The following is a 19,747-nucleotide window of genomic DNA, read 5'->3' as shown; positions in this document are numbered from 1 at the left end:
GCCACGCGGTTCTCCCTACCCACGTGCGCGCCGTGACGTCACAGCCACCTTGTAAACACGAGGGGCTGCAGGCGCGTCGGTACAGCCGCTCGAAGCGGCTGCGGCAGACCCAACCTGGCCCAATGGCGCAACGAGGTTGCAGGGCTGGGTCTCGGAGAGCTGGCGAGAGGCCACGGGGACCGAACATGACGCCGAATGCGTTCGTAGAGGTCGCTTTTTTTTTTTCTCTTTTTTCGCAGCCGGGCTGCTTCGCACGGCTAGCCACCATAGCATGGCCTCCGCCTTCGAAGCACTTTACTGCGGCCTTCTCGAGAGCGTTGTGGAGCGACGCACGGGCACAGACCCGATACGCCAGCGAGCGACTGCCGAGCGTCGTTTTTTATTTTTATTTTGCTCATCTCAATCATTGCTCCCAATGACGAAGAAATGAAAGCAAACAATTTTAAGGGCTTGTTCCTTTCTTTGATACAGCCCCGATAAAACTACCTGACAACGAAGCCAAGGAGGCATTTTTTGGGACTTCAGTTATACCGTTTTAAGTGTGTTGTAGTATAGTTACGATAGAAATGTGAAGAAAGCGAAGGGTACAAAAAAACAAGTAGCAGTGGGCAGGGACCGCATCCTCACCCTTCGAATAAAACGCGCATGTAGCTGCGGCCGCGGTCTCAGCTTCATGCTTGGTTGTGGTTTCGGTCCCTGTAGGTTGAAAGTTGTCTTTATCTTTTTTTACTGTACTTTTTGACAACTACATCACAATTGCTACAATGCACTTAAAATAGTACAATTAACGTCCCCTACACGTTCCTTAACATCATTATCTGTTGGAATTCATTAAAACTGTACATTAAAATCGGCAACTACGAGCGAAACATGGGGGAAACCACTTGAACCCCCACTCTTCCCTGCGTCGACAGTGTATCGGTGCTAGATAAGTGAAAAGCAGCTACCCTAATGTCTTGGTACCTAAGAACATAACTGGAAGTTATGCTGGTTGGAGTATGCACAAGCGGCGTGCAGGTGGGTGATTATTTGTCGGTTTCAAGACTGATAAGAGCTGTGGTACGACCGATACTTCACATGGCATAATTAATATTGTTGAAGTACTAGCGATTCAGTTAGTATTGCTGGTTCATCGAGTTCTTACGTAAAGACTAGTTTCTCCGTTAAAGGGATTGATGGCATCTGATGCTCAGTTAATATGCCCGAAGTTCCTCCGTCACTGATATTGCACACATGCTTATTAAAGGTGACTTCAAACAAATGCAGTCATAGAAGAAAAGGATTATAAATGGAATGCTATAAACACACATCTTCTGGTACAGCATTTGCACAGTGAACCTACCAAGATGACGACCTCCTTCCATATCATCTTCTTAGTGACGCTCATCTAAAGGAGTATGGGCGAAGAAACAGCACGTGTCGTCTTTTTGCGTCGTTTTTTTCTTCTTCTTAAACACTACGGCCCCATTACGCACTTCCTCGTCCATATTAAAGACCATTTACGTAATTCCAACTTGATCCTCCAACGACCTGGTACAGTCTCTTCGATTGGCTTACAGAAATGCCGCCATTATGGAGAGATCCACAGCCAGTACTAATAAAAACCCCATTAATTCGCCAGCTCATGTGTGCACAGCAACCCTCAGATCCTCGCAGCAGGGTATATGTTGGTTGCTACTTTATCTACTTAACACCTTTGTGTCCTGTGGAAAAGCTATTTCGACGACGCACCGACACTATGACGAATAAAAGGGACAATCTACGGAGATAACGGCTGTTTTCCTCCATATCACCGGTGAATGTACGGACGAAATCTGGTCAAGGACTCGATCACGCCCTGCATAAGATACCGCTATACGCATTGTGAATCTCTGCCCGGGGCCTGACTCACTCTCTTAGCTTGCTTTGTGAGCAAGCTAAGAGTCACCGATTGACAGCGTTTTCTGACCAGCCTCAAAGTGTTGCATTTTGTTTAAGAGCAGGGCAGTGTTATGGCGACGCAAGTTCTTGGCGATGCTAAAAGCGGCCAAGAAATGTTTATTTCCACTCCTCACTCCCGGAAAGCCACTGACCACGGCCGTTCATTGTGAAGCGCGTTTACTTTCGGACTCGACCAAAGGGAAGAGGTGTAGACGCTGCGATGGAACTTTGCCCTCTCTTGTGGTGGTAAATATGCGTGACCCCCCAAAAAAGAGAAGTTTAGCTTAAGTAAGTATTGACACGAATAGAAAAAAATCCAGTTGTTGCTCTCCATGGTAGAAAAGACCTATATGCTATAGGTATTTCCTTGGCGTAAACAGTCAAACCTCAACCTGTCACAGACCACTCCCAACTCTACCGCCGGAACTAACGTGCAAAACTGGCTGCGTGGGGGGGGGGGGGGGTCATCTTAAGTGAAAAGAAGAGAAAAGTGAGCCCCGTAATTGTCTCGCAGGGGGGGGGGGAGGACACCTCAACAGTAGCTCACGAGGGATGGGGGTAGAGAAGGGATGAGAAGGGATTAAAAGATAGAGAGAGAGGAAGGAAAGAGCGAGGCGCAGGGACAGCGAACGACGGAAGTAAAGAGAAGACAGGAAAGATGGACACGGTTGCAAGAGTCCGAGGACGGGGCACCACTGGCGAGAGATCTTGTCGGCGTCAGGAGATAGCGCAGGGCAAATCCAGTAAACCAGAGCTACGCTGTCGTCGAAGATCAGCGTCAAGAGATGGCGTAGGGCCAGCCCAGAGCTACGCCGACGTCGGAGATCGCGAGGCAGGCAGGCAGGCAAAGAACTTTATTAATATCCGGAGGCGGCACTGAATCCCCCTTAGGGGGTAACACCGGTGGGCCACTCCCACGATGGGACGGGAAGGTTGAACTCCACGGCTAAGTCGTGGGCCCTCTTGATGGCCCTAAGCTGGTCTCCTTTGTGGTGGCTTGTGAGGAGACAGGTCCAGTCCGCCTCCGTTGAGAAGACTCGCTGCTCTCACGCAACGCAGGGCATTGCCACAGCATGTGTTGGAGAGTACATTTGGGATGACCACAGCGCGGGCACTCCGGATCTATGCCATCTATGTATGGGCACAACCGGTCGGCACAAAGTGCAGCGAGCGACCCTGGACAGCTAGCAGAAGCGTGGGCCTTTGGTCGTTCGTATTCGGCCCGCGTGGACTGTTGCCGTCGGTGGGCTCGGCGCGGAGGGTTTTTCTGCGGACACCCGACGCTTTACGTCGAGCTTTAGGAGCTACTCTCTTGAAGAATGCCCTGCAGGCACGTCAGTCTCTGAACTGAGTGAAACAGTTCAGAAATCTCAGTTTCGGCCTATTATAATAAATATATAGGAATATCCGGGAGCTCCCAATGAGGTGGCCGGCAGGCTCGGTTTGCCGGTCCGTATACGTGGTACTGAGCCGGTTGCCTGACTCAGTCGCGTTCCGCAGGACCAGAATAAAGCTATTTTCCTTCCTTCCTTCCTTTCTTCCGTCCTTCCTTCAATCCCTCCCTCCCTCCTCTTCTTTCATTCCTTCCTTCCGTCCTTCCCTCCCTTTCTTTCCTTCCTCCTTCCGTCCTTCCTTCCTTTCCTCCCTCCTTCCTTCCTTCCTTCCTTCCTTTCTTCCTTCCTTCCTTCCTTCTGCCGTTTTCCCTCCCATATTCCTTCTCTCTCTTCTTCCTTCCCTCCGTCCTTCCTTTCTTCCGTCCTTGCTTCCTTCCTTCCGTCCTTCCTTCCCTCCCTTCTTCCTTCCTTCCGTCTTTCCTTCCCTCTCTCTCTCCCTCCTTTCGTCCGTCCTTCCCTCCCTCCTTCCTTCCCCCCAATACAAAGCAATATTCGTAACTCTTTCATGATGGGAGTGCCGACAACTAATGTAATTATCACATACCTGTTCATTGAGCCAAAAATGAATTATTTTATAATAAAAATGAAGACCCACACGGACGTACTGTCAGCGGAGAGAATTCTTTATTTTACAAAAAATGAAACAGCGCAAAAAATAAAAAATGAAGGCCGAAAATTGCCCTATACGAATTAGACATGAAAATGCAGATTTTGTCATGCAAGCGCCATCAGAAAACTCGTCATGAAAGTGCACAAAGGACAAGGTCAGTCTCGCAACAATACGATAAAAAAAAAGTAAAGGAAGAAAGGAAACTTCGCACATTTTACCCGTTCATGAGGCAGAAGTCCATAAAAATGCGTGGCTGAACAAAACAAAAACACGACTTTGGATTTATGACGAGGCCAGCTCTTCATATAGATCCTCACTTCTCGGCTTATGGTGAGCTCTCGTTTTATTGGGGCACTTTTTTTTCTTTTTACTTCCTGAATGACCTTTAACTTGCAGAGAAAGGAATGTTAAGTTCTCAGAAGTGTGGCAGCTTGGGCTAGTTGGTATGGCATGACGATAGTTATAGCGCGAGAACAAAACGATGACACAGAGACAAGAAGGACACGAAATCTTTCGTGTACTTTTTGTCTCTGTGTCGTCGTTTTGTTCTCGCGCTATAGCTATCGTCATCGTTAAGTTCTCCCTCGCAGCCTACATGTATAAGTGTTACTTAATAATCTACTTTTTGGTGCTCGACTAGGCTATTACAGCTGTACTACGCTGCTGGACCACAAGGCTACCAGGTTGATTTGGCTATTGGTCTATTTATGTTGCACATTTCATCACATTTGATGAATGTAACTATATGCGTACATTCCTGGTATGGGCTGTAGTGTTTCATAAATAAATAAATTAATTAATTAATAAATAAACAAATAAATAATGGTTATGCATATGTATGCACGTATGCACGTACGTACGTACGTACGTATGTATGTATGTACGTATGTATGTATGTATGTATGTATGTATGTATGTATGTATGTATGTATGTATGTATGTATGTATGTATGTATGTATGTATGTATGTATGTATGCATGTATGTATGTATGTATGTATGTATGTACGTACGTACGTGCTAAGATCTGTTTAAGCTTCCATCACAGCCCACGCTTCTCGTCGCATGCACAGTTTCCTGATCGGACAATTGCTGACAGATGGCACGCGCAGGGCTGAGACATTGCACTCGTTGTAAAGACAAACGAACAATTTTGCCGTATGCCGATTGGTGAAATTTGCGCTTCCGTCAAGAACGAGGGGGACGTTAGAATGGATTAACTGTGCATGTTGGCTTATCATGATACGAGGGGATGGGTAAGAAGACGACGATGGTGTTTCTTCTATAGCACCACCTACTCGGGAGCTAAAGTACATCAAAAGCAGTTATTTCTTCTATTTGGGGCACGATTTTTGGGCCACTTCTCCGGGATGCCGCCGCACAGATGTTTTCTTTGGCACTGAGGAATCCATTACTGAGAAAAAGAATAACTTGCTAAATCCCGCCCGCTTTAAATATCTTATTACTGATTATTTGCCCTTCAAATTGATATGTTGATACTAGATATAGTATCCAGTAATCATACACTTGAAAAATAACGGAAAAATCCAACCACTATTCGGCATGGTGTCAGCAGGGGCCAGGGTGCAAAAGGGACATTTGCATGCCCCCTCAAGCCACGCTATAGGGCTGGACCTCCTGTTGAAGCTGAACCAGCAATCCTAACCTCCCCAACTGCAACGAAACACGGGCTCGCGCCCCTCCCTCTTCCCTCCCGCCCTCCCGAGACCAAATTCTGCCGACGACCATGTGGCTTGCACAGTCTCCTGCCTTGGATGGGTACGAGTCATGCTCAGAGGAAATCAACAGTCTCCCTTTTATTCTCCGTCGTCGTCTTCGCGTTTTCCAACCCCGTTTGCTCATTGACGCTCAATGGGGCGAGCGGCACGTGACAAAAAAGTTCGGTATCGTAACGAATGCAATGTCCCGCCAAAGGGACTAGTTTCACTCCTCCTGCGGCATCCTTCAGCTGTTGCCGGCACCGCCGTTCCTCCCTGAAATGGCGGTAGCTTCCATCTCCAGCACGAGCGCCGTCAGACTTCCGATATCGGGTACGGTGTGAGAGTCCTCAGCAGGAGGCGCACTGGCGCCGGCCTGAGTCGGTTGCCACGGCGACGGCACCCAGGTACCCTGAAGCACGTGACCAGTTGCGGCTGCTGGTTCGGGCTGTGTCCACACTCCCTCCGGGACCTTGTGCACCTGTGGTGGTGGTCCCTGAGGAGGCTCTGCCGCTGCGGGCTGCGACCAGGTCTGGACGTTGTGCACCGGTGGTGGTGGTGGTCCCTGGGGAGGTTGTACCACCTGCTGCCACTGCGGTTGCGCTTGCCACATTGGTGGCGCTGTAAACGTAAGAAGAGACGAAGTAGACGGAGTAAATAAGATGACAATTAGGCCGTCGAACCGACCAAATACGAAGCGCTGTGACTGAAAAAAAAAAGTTTTAATGGCAATATTCTGTTCACGGATTGTGCGTATCATGTGAATTGTGCTTTTTATGCCATATCGTGACCTATATGCATGTTTGCCAAACTTAGCAGAAATCAACTTGATAAACGTCACACCCGTGTCGTCACACCTGAATGCTGTGTCGCGAGAAAGTGAATTACTTACACGAAAAAAAAACTTGAAATTTTTCTCATATTGCTAAATCGCAATCTTGGATAGCAAAATCACCATTCTCACTGCGAGATGACACTCGGTAAGCACAAAAACGCGCAAAAGATTACTGAGCTCGGTGACGTCGCCTTGAAATTACCGCGTCGTGACTTCACAGATTTGACGGCGTCTACCGGGGCCTACAAAGTTCTTAATTAGTAAAAAATAAGTAAGATATCCTTTTAGTGTGCCATACTCTTAGCATATACAAAGTTCTTGTGAATATCGTTGAGCCATTGTCACTAAAATAGAAGAAAAATCACATTGAAAACCATGACGTCATGCACGTAGATTTCAGCGCGAAAATTAAAATGAAAGCCTGTCCTTGATTTTCCTGTCTATGATCTTATGATAGTGAAATTGACAAGACTGGAGTTATCAGAATACTAATTCCCGTTATAACTGATTCAACGTATCCCTGTAGTGCCCCTTTAAGGAGATGCAGTGTTTGCTCACCAGCGGCGGTACTGTAGGGCGCTTGACGGTACCGAATGCAATCGTGTCCCGTAGGGCTCCTCCCAGCCGTAATGCACGGCGCCGAATGGCTGAACGAGGAGGTCAGTGGAGGCGGAGGACTATCAGGCCAAATTGACTCGACGCTGCCGTACGGTCGGTACGGGTTTGCCGCCACGTTAGGCCTAAGTTCCACGGACGCGGACAGGGCTTCCTCGTCGCCACTGCTCACAGCGGGAGAAGGTGACGACGGTACTGTGGGAGACCTGCGTGACGAAATGCGACAGTATTACTGACCTCACGTTGATAGTACGAGGCGCAAGCCCGTCTTTCTGGTAATAAAGCAGCAAAGAAAAAAAAAGCGAATTGGAATCGGTCGTCTAGTCGAGTTGAGAAACGCTTAAACGAAGTAGTGTACACGACCTGGACCAAAGTGGCTCGAAATCATACAGTATCTTGGCTCTCTCGTTAAAACACAATCTGATGAAATGCAACCCTGGTGGTGAACCAGTGAAGAAGCAGAGTAGCCAATTACTGTTAAGCTTTATTGACTGGTGTCGTCAATCGATAAATTGGCACGCAGGGGAACGACGCCGTGCTCCATGAAAACTATGAAAAAAAAAGTCAGAACTTCAAGAAAGCTATATAACGCCAGGGTTTTCAGATTCGGCAACTTAGTGCGAAATTCGCTGCTTCGGGCTGTTCGCGAGAACAATTTCGGCACGGGCTCAGACGCGGTTGAACGAAATGATCCATGCTACTCACATTCTGTCGTTCCATCGTGGCTGCGGAACCGTGAGGTAGCCGCCGCCTGCGGGAAAAGATCCGTGCGGCGGCACCCTCTGCTGCGGTTGAAACTCGGTTCCCGCGGTGCACTGCGCTTGGACTCCGGGATTGTCGACTGCGAACGCCGACGGAACAGCGGCGGGCTGCGACGGGCGGCTGTCACCCGCGCCTCGTGGAGAAGCCGGTGGCGTGCGCGCCTTGGATTGCGCTGCTGGCCGCTGTAACTGGGGAACGTAGTTGCTGCCGGCCGCCCTGATCGCCAGTCGCCGCAGCATGGCGCGCTTGTTCTGAAACCACGTCTGCAAAAGGAGGGCCGCCGCCATGTTAGTGCCAACGAAAGTGACTGCGGGAAGCATATATATAGTGGGAATAATAATTCAATGGGCCTAGTCTTCGTGAAGGTATGGGATATGGCAGAACGGGAGCGTTGTCAACAAGGATAAATATATTTATTTCCCAACAGTTTCGGGAGGGGTCCTCCCTTCATAACTCATCCCCTGATGAAGGGAGGACCCCTCCCGAAACTGTTGGGAAATAAATATATTTATCCTTGTTGACAACGCTCCCGTTCTGCCATATCCTATATATATATATATATATATATATATATATATATATATATATATATATATATATATATATATATATATATATATATTCACCACGCATGACGTCTTGGTTGCGACAGCGTTGATTCGATAAAACGAACGGACAGAGCCTGCACACAGACGTTGATGACGATGATGATGACACAGAGTGTCTTGAGGACAAAGAGACAAGCGAATGATGGTGATTATGATTATGCAGGGATGAGAACGATGTAAATAACAAACGCCGACACCGATTCCCCCCACTTGGAAGCGGACACCTTGGCCGTTGTTAGTCTAAGTGACGAGGAACGTCGCGTGACTCTGTTTCAAGCAAGTAACGTGGACAATCTCGGTGCTGCGGCAACGGTGGTCTGTTGGGGCGACAAGTGGCGTCACACGATGATTGACCGGCGAAGTCTGTTCTAAGACTATGCATGGCCCGATGAAGTGTGTTTGGAATGTCTCACAATATATATAGCAAGACGAAATACAAAAGGACGCGTGCCATTCAAAGGAAGAAAAATAAAGACATAAACGAAAAAACTTCACTCGTAAAGCGCATTTTTTTTGTCTTTCGATAACCATATGCATCAACTAGCCCTAACAGTTTACTATAATAGCAAGCTATGTGGATTACCAACCTGCACAGTCAGCCAACCTTTGAGCATTACTGTGTGGATGTGATGACAATGTATTTAACGCAATGTAATGCTCGTGAATGTCAGGTGAAATGTATGGAATGATACGAAACTCACTGGACTAAATGCACAGTGAGCTTGGTTTATTCTGGAAACCACGTCTGCAGCACCTATTGGGATGCCAGCGCCACATTAGGGTTAGCGAATGAAAACATCGCAAAACAAACACGCAGGCTGCGTGGATTATGAATTGGCCCGGTGGTCAACCACTTTCTGAGGGCTGCGGTGTGAATCGAATGAGATTGAGACGTACACCCTAATGCCCGTGAAGGCCTTAATAATTAACAGATAAAATGGACGATGTGTGGTGAAAGTCAAAACGAGATTGAACATGTTGCGTGGATTATCAAAATCAGCCACCATCTGAGTCCTGTTAGTCCTGTTAACGGGTACGAGAATAACGTATGTCCAAGAGGGTCTTTTGGGGGTAAACAAACGAAACAGAGTGAAAGTATTGGACAAAATAGCTAGCTGGGCGAGTTCGTGCCGATTTGTTAGGAAAATGCGGCAGCTGAATGATGACAGACGAAAGCAAGATAATAACTGTAAAAAAAAACGGACAAGTGACAGCCGTATATAAACGACCGCTTTAGACAATGAATCTGGACACTTCCATGAGGTAAAGCCTAAAGACATTTAGTACATGAATCTACTTACATTTACACACACCATCAATGCAATCGACTCAGAAAGAAAAAAACAACTAAAAGATTACTTTCGCCTTTGAGTCGTCCTAAGCACTAACCACACGTACGCGTTACAACGCGTCAGCGCGTGACGCGTAGACTCGGTGCCACGCCCTCTCCTATACAGAGAAAGAGCAAGGGCGAGCGGCTACGCGCAACACTCTCTCTACGCGAAGCTGAGCACCCTCTCTCTCTCCATACGGAGAGGGCGCGGCGCCGATTACACACGTCACGCGCTGACGCGTTCTAACGCGTACGTGTGGTTAGGGCTTTAGGTGAACATATAAAAAGACAGTGTGACTTTTTGTAGACGTAAGTTTGTATGCACTGCACGCGCACTGGCTTCATGATCAGGCGCATATACTGTTATTGATTTTTTTTATTGCCTTACTCGTGTAGCGTTACGCTCCCTCCCGAGCTTCCTTCCTCCAGACGTAAATCTTTCTTGTGGTACAATACTGGTACTCTTAAGATGGCGACCGCTATGGTCTAAAATATATACCCTTGAATATACTCTGTAGGCACTATACCTCAATCCAGGGTATATCACGAACTCACCCTGATCTGCTTGGCGGAGATGCCCAGTTCGGCGGAGAGTCTCAGCGTCTCCTGGGAGTCGATGAACTGGTGGTCGTTGAACTCTTCCTCCAGTCTGTCCAACTGGTGGCGGGTGTACTTGACCCGTGCCGTCTTGTCCGCGGTTTCGTCTGCCAAGGACGGTGGCGACGCCATGTTGGAATGTCAGAACTTCGCGAGGGGGATCCACCTGCCGTTTCGCACGAAGCGTGACCAATGGAGGGAAGAAGAGATGCCAATTACTTTTACGTTTATGGCCCAAAAAAGCTTGGGTAACTTCAGCAAACACGCAATCTTGGAATGGGCGTGGCATGTTCTTAGGCAAAGATACAACGGAAAGAAACGTGGCTGAGGTTGAATTCTTGTGCGCTTGGTTATCGCAAAAAACTCCCAAGCATTTCCCCGAGGGTGAACACGGTTAAGTGCGAATACACGGGGTGATGCTATGAGGGGTATTTATTAATTCGCACTATTATATTTATTAATCACACTATGGTGCCTTTATGGTGTAATGGTTCCTGGGAATCGCGATTTGATCACACGGGGGAGTTTACGTTAACTCACTGGCGAATGCCAACGGATTTTAACTTTACTCCCCCTCACGACCCGCTCTCGACGGGAGACTGAGAGAGAAGGCGGGCGCGCGAGAGAGAGGGGTGCGCGCGCAGCTGCAGCGAGCGAGGAAAGCGGAGGAGCGAGCGAAGGGGGAGGGGGTATAAGGCGCGTTACTGACACCGATATCAGCGTCGCGTTCGTGGCTTATTCGGTAGAGCGTCGCGCTGCGGCCCGCCAAGTCCTCTTTCTTTTAAAGATAGAGAGAAGACTGCGGACGCCGCCGACGGCGGTGGATGGTTTGGGGTCGCTTATAAAGTGTATTCACACTTAAAAAGAGGTACGCTTGACTTGGTATTGTTCATGTTGCTGAACGAGGACGGCGGCTCAAGTAGCTTCGATCTTGACACGTTTCTAAACGCTTGGCAAGCTTCTCTATAACTTGCTTACTTGGTCTCCTTTGCTCAACTTTCTCATCAAGCAGCTGTGTCTCTGCTTTATATTTTCCAGAATGCCGTTTACTGGATGACTGAATTCAGCCTGTCGCTAGCGCTGAAGTACACTCGCACAGACGTTAGCTGATCCGCCGTATGTGCATGGCGACCCTTCGTGACCAAGCATCAGACAGTGGAAAAGCGTTCTAGCTTCTCTAAGAAGCGCCAGAGGTCACCTGTGAACCAGCCGTGAAATCCGCGCTTGGTCACGTGGTACTGCGCGCAGCAGCAAGTGGTGAGCGCAGCTACGACGTCTTACGCATGCGGGTCACGTGGCGTGAAGTCACGCCAGCCGCACTAGTGGCCCGGACGCCCAAGGTGAACGCGACGCGATTGATCACCTCGGAAGGCGCGGCGTAGTAGAGCGTTCGCTCTAAAGCGTCGATATACGAATGCAACATCCTCAAGAGATGGTCATCTCGGAATCTGATTGAAGATTCTGGAGCATGAATAAACCTTAACTTTACGTTACACTTCGTGCAACGAAAGCACCTTTCAGGCACCCTGGTTTTATATAAGGATAGTTCAGTTAGGTGTTGTGCGGTGCGTTTTGGAGGGCGAAGCTCCTTATGGGATCAGCCTTGTCTGCCGTATATGGTCACAATATAGAATCGTTGCTATAGTCGAAACATGTGACACACACACACACACACACACACACACACACACACACACACACACACACACACACACACACACACACACACACACACACACACACCCTGATGTGTGCTATATTACGAGAACGTGTCGCCCGCATGAGGGCAAGAACAGACTATGGATAATCTATAGATGCGTGTACAACAAAGAAGGACGCAGCGGCCTCTATAACGTGCAGTGTTATTTACGGTTTCCTGCATTAGTGCCCGCATCCTTTTCGACTCATTTATATGGAACACATGGAGGTCGCTGGTTTTGCCGCTATTCTTCTAATTACGGCATATTCATACACGAAATTACACCATATGACACACACTTACAAATAACTACACATCCCACAAAATTACACGATATTTCTTTCCTCAAGATATTTGCTGGTTGCGCGGGTCACACTGCAATACATGAAAAAAGGCTCCTCACAGCTTTTCGCATTTTTGTTTTAGGAAAGGCGTTGCGCTTGTTATTTAAAATTGATCAGAACTATCATGACTCACAGCAATAACTTAAAATTTTTACAGGCTAATCTAGACCATACACGTGATGCCACAAAATTATTGAAAGAACACATGACGCAACAACACTTCAATTTTGCCTTCGTGTGTGACCCGCACATCCGCGCAGGCACTGTTCAAGGCATACCACACACCATAACAAAGTTCCACGCACCAAACAATCCTCGCATCATGCTTCTAGTACACAACACTAATTTTGACTTCTTCCCATTGCACGTAACAGATTTGGTTGTTGCAGTAAAGTGTGAAAGCCTTGACCAAACATTAATATTGATAGCTGTGCATGCACCGCCGCAAAGACCTATTGACCCAGTTCTGGATGAGTTGCAATGTGTAGTTTCATTGATTACAGATTGTACTGTTATCATAGCCGGAGATTTCAATTCGGCATAGAATGTGGGGGCCAGCTATAGGGGATGTTCGAGGCTCTCAAGTAGTCCAATTCGTAACGGTGAATGACTTAGTCATATTGAACAACCCCAACTCCCCTCCAACTTTCACAACTCCGTATGCAGATTCATGGATAGATTTAACCATGGTTTCGCATGACCTCACTCGCGATGCTTACCATTGGAAGGTTCTCCAAATTCCTATACCTCTCAGACCACAACTACATTGAATTCTCGTTCTCGCAAGCACACACCAGCAGGGCTAAACGATTAACTAATCTAGGAAGAGCGAAAATTCTTAACAAATTAAAGGACGACACTTGGTTCACAAAGATACTCGGCTGCAACATTGGGTCACCTGAAGCCCTAAACATGGTTATAGACAAGTTTTATGCCATATACTCCGCTTTAAGCCAACGTTACTCACGACGCATAACATCGCGTAGTAAATTAGGTAATGGTTGGTGGACACCAGAATTGACTATTGAACGTAAGCGTGTTCGGGCTATGCGACGACGATACCAGCGAACAGCTGACCCCCTCCTTCGAGACATGTATCGCAAATTGTACGTTGATGCATTCTCAACCTACAAGGACAAAATCAGGAAAGCAAAATCATCGTTTGATAAAGACATTTGTGACTTTCTCACTAAGAAATGTTTATATGGTGATGTTTTCAAAACCGCATTTCAAAATTACCACCAAGTAACTTTTCTTCCTCCTCTATAGATTTACCTAACGGCACTCGCACAGCTTCTGTAATTGAGTCCGCCCGGCTACTACTCGATACATTGGTAGTAGTGGACAGCTGTTCTGAAGACAACATGCACCACACTATCATGCGTAACATTGCGGCTAGTCCTTACCCGTGGCATACTTCTGACCCTCCTTTTACAATATCTGAGATAGAGTGCGCGATGAAACAGGATAATTCACACTCTGCTCCTGGACACGACGGATTAACCTACTCGTTCATTAAAGCATTATTTGAATACCATCCTCAATTTTTATATTTTATCTTCAATACCGCCGTAAGAATCGGACACTTCCCACAGGCTTGGAGAAGAGGGAAAGTAATATTCATACCAAAGCCAGGACGTCCGCTCAATTCGCCTAATGCATATAGACCAATAGTTATGAACTCTGTATTCAGTAAAGTATTAAAAAGACTCTTAAATGCTCGTCTGTATTATTTCCTGCACAATAATAATCTTCTTCACAATAATCAATACGGTTTTATGCACAATAAAAGTGCTACTTTAGCACTATACACACTGCGAAGCAAATTGGCTGCATACAAGGCAGCCAAACTTCCTACCATACTCATATCTCTTGATTTTGTATAGGAGCATTCGATAGTGTTTGGCATCCTGCCGTCTTGAACTTTTTACGCAAGCACAGGTGTCCACAAAACTTGTACTTTCTACTCAAATCCTTTTTATCGAACCACACTGTAACTTTTTCAACCAACGTTGCAGAAGAGACAGTTCGTACAACAATTGGCAGCCCGCAAGGATCCCCTATCAGTCCGCTACTGTGGAACATAGTAATATACAGCTTACTCAATCTTCCCGTGCCACCCGACGTACACATACAGGCGTACGCGGACGATACCATCATTGTTATCACAGATAAGTCAAGACTCCGATTACAAGCAAAGGCTGAGCATGTCCTGGCTTTGGTATATGGTTGGGCACGAGAACAAAAAGTTACCGTAAGCGCCGAGAAGTCGTTCTTCGTGTTCTTTAATAACGGACACATGGGTACATCAAAATGCTGCCCATCTATCCGCATGGATGGCATTTTTCTCAAACACAAGAAAGAAATTAAGATTCTAGGCGTATTATTTGACCCCTCTCTAAATTTTCATGCCCACATTGACTGTATTAAAGGAAAGGCTGAAGTGTCCACGTCCCGGCTCCTCGCATTTGTTAAATCGCACCGTTCAATAAAAAGTACACTCATTAGACGACTCTACCGTCAAGTGATATTGCCCTCTCTCACGTATGCATTTCCGGTATGGTGGCCTATGTTCCCATCAAAATTCATTAGGGCGCGAGTTTTATCAGTTCAGTGAACCGTCTTAATTTCCTTAACAGGTGCATTTTACACCACACGTACGTCATCCCTACAGATTCTCGCTAACGCGCCTCCGTTACCACTAGAGTTGGACAAAGAATCTGCAGAATTTTCCTTATTCATACTCCGGAACGTAACTTATTATGGTGTAAAAACATTCAAACCGGCTGACATACTATATCCATGCAGTCCGTGGGCTCATCACCCCAGTAAAAAATATAAATTTACTTTCACTAAACTCTCACCATCACAAGAACCGGTTATTTTCAAAACAAAAGCCATTCACGTATACACTGACGGCTCATACACGTCCTACGCGGCGGGTGCGGCATATATTGCTTTGACAAAGGATGGAAAAATCATAACTGTTAGAAAATTTCAGATCCGCAACGCTTCAAGCGCATACGACACGGAATTAATAGCATTCCAAGAAGCCCTTCATTTAGTTTTTATAAACAACTTTAACACGCCAGCCCACATTTACACAGACTGCCTATCGCTTCTAATGAAACTTTCAAGTCTCACTGATAACGATGAAAGAATTCGGAACATTAAGCTGCTTATTAACCATATAATCTCGTCAGGCAAAATTATAAAATTGTTTCATGTAACTGGTCATATGTGAATTTTGGGAAATGAGCTAGCTGACGCTGCAGCTGCATTAGGAGGGAAATCGGGCTTCGTGCGTTACACGCCAAAATATCTATTCGGTCAGTACGAACTCAGTTTCATAAAATCTTGAATTCATATTGGCACACCCATTGGCAGACTGAGGGACCTGAGACAACGCTATTTCATAGGATCACAAGTCTGTACAAAATTCCTCAATGGTTCCCCCCTCCTAAAAACCTAACGCACTAATTATCTGGTCACGGACATTTTCAGTATAATCTTCATCGATTCGATATAACTGCATCGGACAGGCGTATGTGTGGTGCACCTTGCTTGAGCGAACAACACTACTTTAATGAATGCCCAAACACGCAACACATTGTGACCCATTTACCTGTGCCCAAAAGTGATACAACACTACCTGCGCATTATTATGGGCTATTGACCAATAGAAAATATCGCGCGTATCTACTTTAGTTAGTGACTGTCATGCGCAGCTCTGTTTCTATGACATCCACATGACACGCATTAGCTACCAACACTTTATCATGACGTCGCTTCATACTCCGAATCACCTCCCTATCACAACTTTTGCGTGAATGCTCTCGATTACAGTCGCAGTTATGCCAACAAAGGTGGGGGAAAACTTCGGCGACTGCTAACGATAGTATCACTGCTCCATTTTCCCTAAGTACTCGAACCATAGCATTCGCAACGCTTGCGCAAGTACCTAATCCTGCCCCCCTCCCCCCTTTTTTTAAAGCTTGTTACTATTGCGAATGGCGCCTCGTCTAAGTTTGCAGCGGCAAACAGGCTGCCCAAGGTTCCCTGCTGCATCGCTGGTTGGAACGACAGCCCGACGTGCCTGGCTACATGACTCCTGGTAAAGAAATGGGCTTCGACATCACAGAGGCCACTGCTACCATCCTCGTCAACGTTTACCCATCCTCAAGACCACTGGCTCGCATCCCACTTCGTTGTTTGTTTTTGGACTTTCTGCATTCAACGACAATTCATTTAAAATAAACACACACACACACAAACAAACACACACACTAACAAACACATAAACACACACACACACTCTCTCTCACACACACACACGCACACACACAAACACACACACAAACAAACACACACACACGCACACGCACACACACACACGCACACACACACGCGCGCGCACACACACACACACACACACACAAACACACACACATACACACACACACGCGCGCGTGCGCGAACTCCAAAAACTCAAGTGGGGGAAATACACTGCTGCTGCATATCGACCTGCTCATTCCTGAGAAGCTAACTAGTTTATTTATTACAGTTTTATGCTGCACTCACTAGGTTTTACCCATGTTATTTTTTTTAACTAATTGGCTTTTTCAAAAAAAAATAAAAATTTGGGAAGTTTCCCCTCTTCATTTATGTTAGATTGGCTTGAGCCCGTTATACCTCCTGGTGGTACGGGCTACCCCCCTTTTTCCTTTTAGTTATTTTTACATATAGGGGGCGGAAAACACACACACACACACACACACACACACACACACACACACACACACACACACACACACACACTCACACACACACACACACACATAAACTGCCCCACCACGGTGGTATGGCTAAGGTACTCAGCTGCTGACCCGCAGGTCGCGGGATCGAATCCAGGCTGTGGCGGCTGCTTTTTCGATGAAGGCGAAAATGCTGTAGGCCCGTGTGCGCAGATTTGGGTGCACATTAAAGAACACGAAGCGATCGAAATTTCCGGAGCCCTCCACTAAGGCGTCTCTCAAAATCATATGGTGGTTTTGGGACGTTAAACCCCACATATCAAACACACAAAACATTTTACAATAGACTTCAACGTAGACATAGGCTAATTATAGGATAGCAAAACACTATTACCGGCGAAAATAAACCATTTAGAAGTGTTTTGATGAGTTCATCTATACTATATGTACATATATAGATGCCGAGACTCCTTAAAGAAACCTGCAACATAAAGGCATACAAATTACTTGTTATATCTTGCCACAGGTGAGGTAGCGGGCTCTTCGATTACCCTTCTTAGCACGCCTCTGAAGGCTGCGGGACGGCTTCAAGCTCTCCCATAGTAGAGTATACCTTGTGCTCTGAATCATTACCCACACTTTCTGAACACACAGGTTTCAGGCAATTTCCGTTACGGGACGGCTTCATGCTCTCACATAGTAGAGTACCAAATACTCTAAATCGTTAGCCACTTTTTATAAGCACACATCCACTCCAGCAGTTTTCTAAATCCTCCTTGAATGGCCTAAGATGACTAGATCGGCTAAATAAATTTGCATTTCAATGTACACTTTGTGTCACAATTTACAACATGCATATGGGGCAATGCTCGGGCAACGTACGGTTCCTCACCGATACGATACCCAGAGCTTCGCCCACCCATTCACTTCGTGGAGATGTGTGGATGTTTTTGTAACATTTCCATATTTGTCAGGTGCTTTTCATACAATTTCATTCTTCATCTCTCTCATAGAGATGAAGACCCGACATTGAATGTCGGGTTTTCCTCGAATAAATTTTCGTCGGAGTTTTCTCGTTTCTCCAGTAATCCATAGCAGCATAAAGAGGCCTCAATAATTCGAGCATGTCGAATTCGCTGACAAATTCTAACCGAAAATAAGTCGCAAAAAGCGGGCACGTGAAAGAACACCAGGGAAAAAAAATTGTCCCAGAACGGGCGAAGAACAGATCACCTCCCGAGTCAATGATACGGGCGTGCCATGTACGAAAAGGGGGTGCTCAGCCGCCGTGGTGGTATACAGTGGCTAAACGGTGCTCGGCTGCTCATCTGAAGGTGGAGGGTTCGAGTACCTGCCGTGGCGATCGCAATTCAACAGAGGCGCAAACACTACAGAGGCCCACGTACTTATCCTCGTATTCAGAAACGCTGCTTGTCTTGAACTTGACTTGAAACAGCCTCCAATGCAGCGCGTTTGAAACGCGCCTGTGCGATTGTGCTACCTCGGCATCGCCTAAAAACAGCGCGTTCGAAATGCGTTTGTGCTGCATCGAAGTCGATGTCAAGTCAAGTCAAGCAGAGTTTCTGAATACGGCGGTTAGATTTAGGTGCGCGAACCTCAGGTGGTCGAACTTGCCGGAGTCCGACACTATACGGTGTGCCTTACATTCATGCCGTGTTTCTGGAACTTAAAACGCTGCCACTTATATTATAAGCTAAAAATCATTGTTTCACTTACTCGAAAGAGCACAGAACGTCGTTCCGCGATGCGACGGTGGCGAGTCGGTTATCCATGCAGACGAAGTTGAGAGCAGACGACAACGTCGGCCGAAGAACAAAAAACTCAACGTTTCCCAGCGTTGCCATCATTCGTCAACGGCCAACAGAATACGGATACTCTTCCTGTTTCCTCTGAGTGCATTGACGAGGGATCAAGCAAGGTACAGGATCCCGCGAGAGTTGCTGCTTGACCATTTGCTTGTCTGTCTGTTTTTTTTTTTTTCGTTTCAGAGCTCAACAACTGCGTGCAAGAACGCAGCATACACAGCGTACAACCAGAAAATAGCGGTCAGGAATAGGAGTACCGTCCGTCGGTCATTCCCCTCCTCCCCCAGTGGAAAGTGTCCATCTCTAGCGAGGGCGCTACATAGGATGCGATGCACAATAAAATCAAGCCGATAAAACATGCACAATCGCATTGACGTCAGGACTTCGTCACGCGCATGTAAATATGGTTTGACAAACATGGAAACTATACATCCGAAAACGCCGGAAATTGGTTAGGTCGCGATCTACTCGCCCGATCGTCGGGAAGCCACCAATGTAGTTAATTACAGACGAACTCCTTTCTACCATGACGCGCACCACGCCTGTAATATGTTTATATTTTTTTGCCATGTTTTACAGGTGATGGGTTTCGGGTGATAGCTCTACACCGCTCGGTATACAAGCACAGAAAATGCGTCTTATGCATGCGTTTAACATTGGCGTTTAGCCAAAGTCAATTTCCTCCTCTTCCTCCTCACACGTGCGTTGTCATGGCAGCGAACATGGGCAGTGT

At 46.8% G+C, this 19,747-nt stretch overlaps 1 protein-coding gene across 1 annotated transcript; it reads right to left on the bottom strand.

The window, feature by feature from the left end:
• Positions 1 to 5,888: 5,888 nt before the first annotated feature.
• Positions 5,889 to 19,183, bottom strand: LOC119168375 (uncharacterized). The gene is made up of 5 exons (XM_037419778.2): positions 18,926 to 19,183; positions 10,350 to 10,557; positions 7,797 to 8,116; positions 7,035 to 7,297; positions 5,889 to 6,262 (listed from the first exon to the last, which is right to left on the bottom strand). Exons 2-5 carry the CDS (start codon positions 10,521 to 10,523, stop codon positions 5,889 to 5,891), a joined length of 1,131 nt encoding a protein of 376 aa, XP_037275675.2. The 5' UTR covers positions 10,524 to 10,557; positions 18,926 to 19,183.
• Between the last annotated feature and the right edge of the window lie 564 nt (positions 19,184 to 19,747).

This window comes from Rhipicephalus microplus, chromosome 6, assembly GCF_043290135.1.
Source record: "Rhipicephalus microplus isolate Deutch F79 chromosome 6, USDA_Rmic, whole genome shotgun sequence".
Taxonomy (NCBI): domain Eukaryota; kingdom Metazoa; phylum Arthropoda; class Arachnida; order Ixodida; family Ixodidae; genus Rhipicephalus; species Rhipicephalus microplus.
The sequence above is the reverse complement of the archived record's forward strand: the minus strand, read 5'-3'. Positions and strand labels throughout refer to the sequence as shown.

Excerpts from the sequence above, each read along its gene's own strand:
- LOC119168375 (XM_037419778.2), bottom strand. The coding sequence starts at position 10,523 with ATGGCGTCGCCACCGTCCTTGGCAGACGAAACCGCGGACAAGACGGCA. Across the intron at positions 7,298-7,796 it reads CCACGATGGAACGACAGAAT|GTCTCCCACAGTACCGTCGT; the intron begins GTGAGTAGCATG and ends TTCGTCACGCAG. Across the intron at positions 6,263-7,034 it reads GCCCTACAGTACCGCCGCTG|CGCCACCAATGTGGCAAGCG; the intron begins GTGAGCAAACAC and ends TTACGTTTACAG.